Genomic DNA, 12,053 nt, shown 5'->3' on the forward strand with positions numbered 1-12,053 from the left:
AGTGTCTAGATCAGCGATGAGCAAATTACGGCTTGCCAGGTAATTGGGCGCATCCTCAACATTGTAATAAAACTTTGCGGAAATATTTGCTCACCCCTGGTCTAGAGGAACAGCCAGGGGCATTTCTAGAGAGGAGGGGGCACGTGTGCAGTTTCCGTCACGGGCCGCCTCCTCTCCGTCAGGCTGCGCACTGAGCAATGGCCAGAGCCCATAGCGCATGCGCAGGTCACCAGGAAAATGGCCACGGCGGCCATATTCCCAGTACTGCACACGCGCAAACTAAAGGAAAATGGCAGCGGCGGCCATCTTCCAGACGTTTTTTACAGGCGCAGACATGGGAGCCGACGTGGGAATCCGGAGAGGTAAGTTTTATGGGTGCAGGGTGTGCGGTGCGGCCCCCCCCCTCCTGGACCCAGGGACCCCTGCACCCGTTATAAATACGCCCCTGGGAACAGCGCTTACTGGCATTATCATTTATAACTCAATATGGAGTGATGCAGTCAATACACAAGTTTCTCTAATGAAATCTTATTATATTTACTCTTCACTACAACTTTCACGCTAAATTGCGTCATTTTGGCCTCACCCCCTTCTTCACAATGTCTGTAATATCGGCATTGTGTAGCGGGGGCGGGGCTAAAATGACGCAATCACGTGGCCCCGAGGCCCGCCCACAAATACTTGTAGTCCTACCAGCCTCCTTGTGCTGGCCATGCCCCCCCTGTCATGCCGATCTGGCTGCTCCCTCTCGGAAGGGGCAGCCAGAGAGTCAGCAAGTCTGATTCATATATTTCACTACATCAATAGATAACAACCATTTCCCAGAGGGACATCATCAAAATCAAATGATTGAATTTGAATCCCACAACCTTTAGCAAAGCTATATTAAAAAAAAACACATAAATCCAAATGCTAATTTGCATATTGAAATGATGTAGGCGGAGCCTAGCAAATAAAATCTGCATTTCTTTCCATTTATTGAAGCGCTGTAAACTAGATAACATTGATATTCATAATGAAGTGTTTGTGATCTTCACTTTTCACCTAGAGAAAAGAGTCAGGGAATGGCAGAAAATTGGACATGTGCCTTAAACAGTAATAATCCCGTGTAGACCTATAAATCGTGATAATTCAGATTTTCCAACAAGCTCATAATATACAAGACAAGTTTTGGGTGACACTGATTTGTCTTCAACACTGAAGGTGCTATTTACCTAATGAGATAATTAAGGACACCCTTTGTACACGCATTCTAATGTGCACATAGGGAGTTATTTCAGTAATAGTCCATTGTCTAACAACGCCAAATACAGACGCCTTAGCTCCAGGTAATGGGCCTGGTTCAGAGATATGGACGCGATACCACTGTTTTTGCAAATGACCGATGTTATTACAACTGTGCATGCATCGGAGTCGCAGTGCGCATATGCCGCGGTGGTCTTTAAAGAGAATTTATTCGCCAACTGATTGACAGTCAGGGACCATTTGTGGATGGTAACAGTGGGTGGCGACTCAAACCATCTTATGGGTGTGGCACAGCCCGCGACTGTGTTCCCTATTGTCAAGGCTCTGGCGACTTAGCTCTGTCGGCCATTCTGCATGCCCAAAGGGTTACCCAAAAGGCAAATGATCGAAACATGAGCATCCGATGGTTGCAGCTTTGTACACAATCGGTGGACACGAGATGCCGCAAGTGGAAGTCTCGATACAGATCCCGGCAGCTACGATATTGGCATAATGTCACACCGTCACTGTGGGCAGGATCTCAGCGGCGCCGGCTTTACGTCCATCTCTGAATCCAGCCCAATGTGGGTTGTAAAATGAAAAGTACGGGATCGCTAAATGGCAGAGAATACAGCAAGACATCCGCCGCTCCATTGGGGTATAAGTGGGGATTGCTGTATAAGAACGATTACATAAAACTGAAGCTGCAATGGCTGGTTATGATCCATTACAGCTAAGACTGTGGCAAATGACCATCGCTATGGGTAGGGGCATTTCTAGAGAGGAGGGGGCCCATGTGCAGTCCCCATCACGGGCCCCCTCCTCTCCCTCCGGCGGCCCGGCAGCACACTGAGCGGTGTGTGGCCAGCCCCGCACTTACAGACTCTGGTATAGCCATATGCGCAGGTCACCGGGAAAATGGCCACTGCAGCCATTTTCCAGCCTTTTTACAGCGCGGGCCCCCAGAAAGGTAAGTATATTATGGGTGCAGGGTGTGTGGTGCGGGCCTACCCTGGACCCAGGGGCCCGTGCACACCGCGTACCCTGCACCCGTGACCATGGGCCACTAGCCTACCTAGAAACTGTCAGGAGGATATTATGTATGAATCACACAAGCTCTTGGCTGTCGGGTGACGCCTTTGCAAGAAGTGTGCCTAAGGGATCTATATTTACCATAGAGAGAAGAGCCCTATGTTTGGTGAAAATTGCTGTTTTAGCCCAAGATGACACTTCTACCTATGTAATGAGCCTAGAGCCATTATTTTTAATTAAATGTCTATTTTTTTATAGAGATGAGCGGTTCGGATTGCTTGGAATCCGAACCCAACCAAACTCCCGGTGTCCATTGCACTCCGAGCGGCAGCTCAGGTCTTCCCACCTGACTTGGATTCCACTTTGAGACAAAACGTCATTCTCGCAGCATCACGGGGTTTGGATTCTATATAAGGTGCCACGGACGGGACTCTGCGCCATTTCCCTGTCAGGCCCACTGCTGTATGCTGTGCTGTACTCTGCTGTATATAGGCTGTGCTGTGTCCAGACTCACAAGTGGCTGCGCTGCTCTTAGTCAATGTGTATAGAGGGCACGCTACTGTATGCTGTGCTGTAGTTTGCTGTATATAGGCTGTGCTTTGTCCAGACTCACAAGTGGCTGTGCTGCTCTTAGTCAATGTGTAAGCTGCGCTGTACTCTGCTGTATAACTGCTGTGTTCAGACTCACAAGTGGCTGAGCTACTCTTAGTCAATGTGTATAGGTGGGGGGGCATGCTGCTGTATGCGGTTCACTACTCTGCAGTTAATTGGCTGTACTGTGTCCATCCTTAAAGACGTTCACATATAAGCCCCGTGACGTAGTGTGGATTGAGTTGCAACCTCAAAAAATCTAAATAAAAAAAAAAATTGAGGTAAATTCTATTGTTTGTACTGTTTGGTGCGCTTTACCCTAGTGCGCTTTGTTCACATGCATATATAAGCCCCCTGACTCCACGCAGTGTGAGCCATGTGCCATGTTTGAAGTTGAACGGCCACATGTTTGTGCTGCCCACTGCTGTCGCTTAGCTTAGTCAGCCAACTAGTTCGCTGCAACCTTTTGGCCTAAACTGGATGAAAACAAGGTGAGGATTGACTGGAAATTAGTGAAAATTGTTTTTGAGGTTAATAATACTCTAGGAACAAATAAAGGCTCAAATTATGGGATTTAAGTTTTTTTTGACAATTTTTTAAAAAAAAAAACCCCAAACCAAAGCCAAAACCAAAACCAGTCACGACGGTTTGTCAAAACCAAAACTGGTCGACAAATTAGAACCAAAACCAGCAAAAAAGGTCTGGTGCACATCTCTCATTTTTTTTATTGAATCTGTAACTAGAAGCCTGAGACTGAGCTTCCAGTGCAATGTACGTGTGTCACCTGGCATGTGAAGGGGCTCCTTGTACTGACCTAGCGAATGGTAGGAGCACTCTTACAAGTGACAGGGAGTGCCGCTGGGGGGACGGAGCATCGACCGGCTGCACAGTGATGTTTCTATTAACAAACTGGAGCAAAAAAGGTTTTCTATCTGGGATATAAAATCTGTCTTTTCAGGCCATAATAATAATAATAATAACAATAATATAATAAAGAGGCTACTAAGATGGCAGAGAGGCAGAACAATCTTTATAGGTGCATTGTAAGACAGTAAATGAATGCATGTACCACTTTGTGACCAACCCTTATCATAAAATAGACTTTTTTTTAACCTAAAATACGTCTCGTATATATGACTTAAATTAATAATGAAAGTGAAGGAACATGGGAACTGCTGATAGTAGAGGTGCTACTTTTCGGGGTGCCAAGCTGTCATTGTATTGGTGCTGGATGCTTCTTCACCGAAGTGCAACATGGAGGTGCAAAACGCTCCCCAGGACGAGATCTAAAATTCAATTCCTTTTGCAGGGTGGAAATAGGACATACTCTCTCCAGAGCCGTAACTAGACTTTTTGGTGCCCTGTGCCAGAGAGAGCATTGGTGACCCCCCTTTTTTTTTAAATAGGGACATAAGATAGTGCACCTGAAAAAGGGCCATGGCTTCATGGGGAAGGGCCAGGGAAGTGATAGGGGTACTTCTGGGGCAGCCAGGAGATGCTGAGGATAAAAGAAGAGGAAGCTACAAGTGAGAATTATAATAATAAGGGACAATGACAGGCCCAAGCAGCGCCCCCTGCCCTGCGGTGCTCTGTGCCATGGCACAGGTCGCACTACCCTCAGAGAAATGAGGTAGTTGGTTCCATTCCCACTACAGCCTTAACTGTCGACAGTTATGACGTTAACATTGTTAAAATGTCGACATCGAACATTGTAAACATGTTGAAATTTTGCACATGACAACATGTTTACAAATCCGACATATGAAACTCCGACATTTGCATTGACCAGAAGTCAGGGTTAGGCTGCGAGTGGGGAGGGTTAGGTACTAGGGGGAGGGTTTGGGGTTAGGCATACTAACTTCCAGAGGTGTTTCCAAATGATCATCAGCTCACCGCCGACATCCTGCTGTACCAGGTAAGTTACCGCTAGACCACCAAGGATGTTTTGTCAACATTATAATCATATTAACATTTCATCAAAGCTGACCTCTACAAATGCCAGGCCCTATACTCCTCTCCAAATGCCAGGCCCTATACTCCTCTCCAAATGCCGGGCCCTATACTCCTCTCCAAATGCCAGGCCCTATACTCCTCTCCAAATGCTAGGCCCTATACTCCTCTCCAAATGCCGGGCCCTATACTCCTCTACAAATGCCGGGCCCTATACTCCTCTACAAATGCCGGGCCCTATACTCCTCTACAAATGCCAGGCCCTATACTCCTCTACAAATGCCGGGCGCTATATACTCCTCTACAAATGCCGGGCCCTATATACTCCTCTACAAATGCCGGGCCCTAAACTCCTCTACAAATGCCAGGCCATATACACCTCTACAAATGCCAGGCCATATACACCTCTACAAATGCCAGGCCCTATACTCCTCTACAAATGCCAGGCCCTATACTCCTCTACAAATGCCAGGCCCTATACACCTCTACAAATGCCAGGCCCTATACTCCTCTACAAATGCCAGGCCCTATACTCCTCTACAAATGCCAGGCCCTATACTCCTCTACAAATGCCGGGCCCTATACACCTCTACAAATGCCAGGCCCTATACACCTCTACAAATGCCGGGCCCTATACACCTCTACAAATGCCAGGCCCTATACACCTCTACAAATGCCAGGCCCTATACACCTCTACAAATGCCAGGCCCTATACACCTCTACAAATGCCAGGCCCTATACACCTCTACAAATGCTGGGCCCTATACTACAACCCTAGTTTTTTTTCTCCCCCTCCCCGGCTCTCTCTTCTCTCTGTTTCTCTGTCAACCTCCTTTTCTCTTTCCTCTACACCACCCTTTATATCCCTTCCCTACCCCTCAATCTCCCTCCTTCCCCTTCAGTCCTCGTACCCACTGTAACCACTTGCTTTTGCACTAACACATGAGATGCGTCCGCAGCCAGCAGTGCTTTACATGACACAACCCTATCCAATGCGTCCGGGTCGGCCCGCTGTGTCCGCCAACTATATGGAGGAAATGCGTTTGGCACATGTGCAGAACGGGTCTCCTCCTCCAGCTACAACCCCCTGGGAATGACGTTGCGGTCTGTGATCACTGAATGCCCAAGGATGCCGAGCGCAGGGAACTTTGCATGTACAGAGACTGGCTGCAGCAGGGGGGACTGATGATCAGGACTATGCTACGTGGGAAGGGGGTAATGAAGGAAGGTATCATTTGGCACTGGGGAGGGGGGGGTTTGGGTTACTTTTTTTTGTCTGGAGAGGGGATATGGGTGATGTATAAGAATAGAGACTGCGCTAAAATTAGATCTTTAAGAGGGAGGGTTGGACAATTGGGTATATGAAGGAAAGGGGAGGGGGGGGGGCTGCTGGAACTGGGGTGGGGTACCCGAACAAGTCCAATGTCAAATACACATTCGTTCAGTAGATAAAATTCACAGATCTTCTTGCTAAACAGCAAATTGGCAGAGTGAGAGACAGAGATAGTTAAATGTATCTCCTTTATAGTCCTATGGTGTTTCTATATGAAACCAACACATAGAATAAGATACTTCTTCGTAAGTTTAATGCTCCATATGGATTGCAATTGTCTTTTTTGTCTCAGTCCTTATATGTTGTATACCGGTATTAGTTATATTTGATTATTAGCAAACACATTTGTGATCTTCAACTCTCCTATTGTGTACTTTGTGACACGTACGCATTATATATATATAAACAATCTTATTTTATCAAATAAATACACTCATTTGAAATTATATTAAGTTTTAAATAGTTTTTATTCATTTTTTATTTAATTCTCATTTCCCGTTTCCTCTATACCTTTCCCTCCTCCTTCCCGGGTGAGCGCTGGTTCTTTTTCTTTTTTTCTGGAGAGGGGATATATTAAAAATATACAAATTCATGTACAGGGACATATGGGAAGTGGGGGCACTAATACAGTGGGGGCCCATTAACACTTGGGCTGGGACTCTGCCACTGGGATCTGGGTGGGGGGTGACAATGCTGGGGATCTGTTGCCACTGTGGGGACTATAAATTAGAATACATTCCAAATTTAAAAAAGTACCACAGACGCAATGACGCAATGATGCAGTCACAGCTGAAGGGAAAGGTGTGGGTCTAAATTTTTTCATTTACTATATAGAGGCTCCCTGAGGCAGGGGCATAACCAGAACTTTGTGGGCCCCACAGCAACATTTTAAGAGGCCGATGCCCAAATGCTTCTAGAGAGACACCTCCCAGCAACAATTGTTCATTTTGTGCCCCATTCTAGTGCCCTAGTTAATGTTATGTCCCATAGTAGTACCCTAGTTCTCATTATGTCATGTTGTAGGGCTGCCAATACACATTATGCCACACAGTACCCGAGCGGTGACACCAAAGTGCAGACTCCTGATCAGTGACAGGAGCTGGGTGGTGCACTTTAGAATTACGTGCAGCACTTGGCTCCTGTCCCAGTGTGGGAGCTGGCACTGATAGTACACTGGTCCCCGGGGGGCAGCCCGCACCTCCGGGATCCCCCGGAGAGACGAAAACGGGGTTCAAATGTGTGGCCCCGCCCCCAACCGCAAGACCACGCCCCATTGTCACAAGGCCATGCCCCCTTTTTCTGGCGATGCCACGCACACTGCTTTAATACTGCCCATCCCTACCCGCACCGGGTGCATCAGCAGGTAGGGACGCCACTACATACAGTGCCCCTTGTTGACATTATGCCACACTATAGTGCCTCCAGTTCACATTGTACCACATTACACAGCTCACAGTTCATATTATGCCACATTATAGTGCCTCCGGTTCATTTTATGCCACCCTATAGTGCTTCCACTCTATTACTAATCCACATGACAGTGCCCCAGTTCATATTATGTAACGATATAGTGCCCTCCAGTTCATATTATACCACATTACAATGAGCAGGTCATATTCAGGGGCGTATTAAGAGAGAAGGGGGCCTGTGTGCCTTCCCCTTCCCCCTCTGTGACCAGAGTCTACTGCGCATGCACAGATCACCGGGAAAATAGCGTGGCCGGCATTGTCCCGATGCTTTCCCCACTACACATGCGCAAAACACTGGGAAAACAGCCGCGGCTGTCATTTTCCAGGCGTTTAATGCAACACTGCTATAGACGACGCAGGTCTTCGGAGAGGTAAGTATTAAAAAAATATGGGTGCAGGGTGTGCGATGTGGGCCCCCCCTGGACCCAGAGGCTTGTGTCCACCGCACACCCTGCACCCATTATAGATACGCCCCAGGGTCATATCATACCACTTTACAGTGCCCAGTTCAGATTATGTCACTTTACAGTGCCCACTTACCATTATTACATCCACTACACACACCTCTCACTGAAAATGGAATGTCACCCCAGGGTGGGCAATGGGTTGGACACAATTGCTTAACAGGCAAACCAGGGAATTGGTAGGCAACTATATAACCTGGGTCCAGAGCCCCCTAAACCCCAGGGCCCCATAGCGATGGCACCCCCTGCACCCACCATAGCCACGCCCAGGCCTGAGCCATAAAGCATGAGGACCTGTACATTGGCATCAGTGGTATGCCCCAAAAGCCATCCTTTGGCACACATTGCCCATATTGTTGCTCCCTTACTCTAAAATAATTTTTTTGATTTCAAATTTAGGGCAACGTAAATCTTTAAACACTCAAAAGTGACACCTATCATTTACTGTAAGCAGCCATCTTCCAGCGCTCATGTTACTTTTAAAAAACACAAATGAGGCTGAAACAAGCCGTACGGTTCTCTGCCACATGAAACGGACTCACTAACCTCTATATGCCTTTATTACATACTACATGACACACGTAGCATTGCAAATGCATTTATGGGTGGCCAACGGTTTCGCAATTTTTTTTGTATACTATCTATAAGTTTATTCTTTTAAAGCAACTAATAATACCTCACACTCACATAATCACTCGCACACACACCGTGGCAGAACATAGCCCCTCTAGTATCAGTGTAATGTGTTTATCTTGCATGGAGTTCACTGGACACGTTTGTATTCCACACTAGCCAGATCACACTCTAGAAAATGTCCAGTGGTCATTGTGAGTGAGTAATCTCCGGCCTCACTCACTCTAATCATGATAAGGATCCTGATAAAAGCCACTTACCTTGTGATATATTGAGCCAGACCAGTAAGATTCCCCAGACTGTATCCATAATATCCTGGTGTCCAGCTCGCCCCCTCAGGCTCTCTCCCCCCCCAGCCAATACTGGACGGTCTGTGGGGAGAGGCTCCGTCCTCACCTGTCTCCCAGCTGAATAACACTCTTGATAATTGAGGACATAGCTCAGAACTGGTTTGGTGATGAAGGAACACACCTCACTTTTTTTCTCTTTTAGATGACCTATTCCCTCCCATACAAAATATGCAAAGAAAGATGGAATTTATACTTCTGAACACTTACCCAATTGAAGCTACAGAGTTGCTTAATCCAGGTGTCCCGGATGTCTGTGCGCCGCAAAGTTTGTTCAGTCCATAAAAGGTACTGGGAGCTTCTGTCTGTGTGCAGTATAAAGTGTGGCAGGCTCAGAAATACTCAAAAATAAGCAATTCAGCAATAAGGACCACTAACCCTAAAACACATGTATATTGTACAAAAAACAGATCCTAATGACATTCACAAATATATATATATATATATATATATACATCTATATATAAAATATATATTTATCTACAGATATATTATATATATATATATATATATATATATATATTAGACCGACAGAGGTGTACATCACACATGTTATTGCTGTGACAGGCATCTATTACTTTGCGTAAAGTCTACATACTAGGTAACTCTCCCAGAATGGAAAGGTTCCCAAAAAAGTGGGCAAGTCTCCTGAGCCAGCCGCCATCCACTTACCCAGTGAAAGTGGGAGCTCTGGGCAGCGATGACGTGATCCGCACTGAATCGCATTGTGTAGAAGGCCGTGGGCTGCGGGGTGTGATGGGAGGGATCCGTTTGGATCCCTCTCAGGGGGAACTTCCCGAAAAGAAGCCGATTGGCTTCTATTGGGTAACGCCACCTGAAGATGACGTTACCCATCGGGACGAAGCATTCCGGTGCTTAGTACATATTGGTATGCGGTTTTCCATTTTCTGGAGTTTTACCGCATTTTTCCTGTTTAGCATATCCCGCCCAAAGTATGATACAGTGCCATTCGGTGAATTTAACAAAAAATATTTATTTTAGCACTCACCCGTATACAACCTAGAAGTTCCTATGAGTCCGGGGTGGCGCATGGGTCCTCTTGCTGTTGCCAATTATGTTCAGGCATTGGGCAGAGCAGGGAAGGCATTCTCCTCAGTCTGCCAACCAGTTGGAAGTATGACTTCTTATTTAAGGTGGGTGAGTTAAATAAATCTGGTCTCTCTCATGCAGTGGCAAACGCAGGATTTCTAGAGGGGGGTTTCCAAATGCTTGATTTTAGAGTGAGTGTGTCCTGTCCATGAAGAGGGCAGAATTAGCACTTAACCAGCTTTAATATGCGTCAAACATAGTGTAGTGTGTGTCATAATCCCAGCATATAGAGGACCAGCAATCACAGTAACCCATTATATGTGTCATACAAAGTGTATTATGTGTGTCATAATCCCAGCATACACAGGACCAGCGGTCACAGTAACCCATTATATGTGTCATATAGTGTATTGTGTGTCATAATTCCAGCATATATAGGACCAGCGATCACAGTAACCCATTATATGTGTCAGTAGGGCCATCCTGCCTGAGCTGAATGTTTTTATTTTAGATGTGGGCATCATTCCAGAGCATGGAAGCAAGTCCGGGAGTCTGGGGGACCAGCAAAACCTATCACTGCCCTGGACATATATGTACATATTGGGCTCTATAGCAGCACATCCCTAACAGTGCATGTTTTCCAGATCTCCTGGTTGGTGCACAGGTTATTTATTACTGACTGATACATGTTAAAAGATCCACAGGTGGTGCTAATTATTTCATTTGTGATACTGAGAAGAACATGCAACACTAGTAACATTCTATTATATTACTATTTTTATTGTGGTCATGGTGTGGGCTGGGGAGGGGGGTTTCCAGGCAGAAGGAAACCCCCCCTTTATGATCTCATGTACTGTGTATAACCGGTCACGTGGCCGCTTCCATGTCCAGCATCCGTGCATTACGTATCACAGATATATAAGGGATAGCTCCGTATCTTTCCCAAGTACCAATATAAATATAGCTGACTCATTAAAATATATTACAGTATAACAGGAAGAAATCCACATTACCTTACATGGTTTCCATAACAGAGCAAACCAATAGAAGAGTATTACTAGTATGTATGATAGGTTACAAACCAATACATACATATTAACCAATATATTATAAACATAATTTGCATAAATATGCTCCACTTAAAAAATGACATGCAGAAATGCAGACAAATTCATTACATGTAGGCGTATACAACCTTACATGAGGAACTATTTTGTTTCAAATTCTTTTTAGTTTAAGTTTTAGCCCATAGGGGGTAAGTGAACCTAAATAAAAATAGTTTGCATTTCCGATCTCGCTAGTTCCTCATCAATAGTATTTCCATCTTGCCAGTTCCTCATCAATAGTATTATTCCTTTACTTGCTATGCACTATTTGGATACCATAACAAGATGCCAGGTGATTGGGTAACAATGATGCACATCTTTAAAATGTGCTGGGACTCTGTATGATGTAAAATCCTTTTTTAATATTATGCAGATGTTAAGAAATCAAATCATTCTCGTTAAGCATACGGGAAGTTCTTCCCACATGGGGGAGAAGTACTAAGCTTTAGCCCTAACTGTGTGGAGTTTGTATATTCTCCCTGTGTTTGTGTGGGTTTCCTCCGGGTGCTCCGGTTTCCTCCTACAATCCAAAAATATACTGGCAGGTTAATTGCTTACCTACAAAATGTAAACATAGTGTGTAAGTATGTACGTTTACATGTGATAGGGAATATAGAGTGTAAGCTCCACTGGGGCAGGGACTGATGTGAATGGACAAATATTCTCTGTAAAGCGCTGTGGAATTTGTGTACGATATATAAATAACTGGTAATAAATAAAGTGGATAGAGATAAAGTACTGACCAATCAGCTCCTAACTCATTTGCAGAGCAACTTTTACCAACCTTGTGGGCTTTTGCTTTTTCCCGGGTTCGTGGCTTATTCATGTTAATGGTACTTCAGTTACTAAGTTCC

At 45.4% G+C, this 12,053-nt stretch overlaps 1 protein-coding gene across 1 annotated transcript in view; it reads right to left on the reverse strand.

Moving 5' to 3' along the window:
- The window catches only part of LOC148502532 (urokinase plasminogen activator surface receptor-like), a 58,636-nt gene extending 49,547 nt beyond the window's left edge, over nt 1-9,089 (reverse strand). The window contains exon 1 of the mRNA XM_088449726.1: nt 8,957-9,089. Within this exon, the coding sequence (XP_088305852.1) occupies nt 8,957-9,005 (49 nt within the window). The 5' untranslated portion in view covers nt 9,006-9,089. The remainder of the gene's footprint in view (nt 1-8,956) is intronic.
- Between the last annotated feature and the right edge of the window lie 2,964 nt (nt 9,090-12,053).

Source organism: Taudactylus pleione, unplaced genomic scaffold (genome assembly GCF_031769625.1).
Source record: "Taudactylus pleione unplaced genomic scaffold, aTauple2 ptg000494l, whole genome shotgun sequence".
NCBI lineage: Eukaryota > Metazoa > Chordata > Amphibia > Anura > Myobatrachidae > Taudactylus > Taudactylus pleione.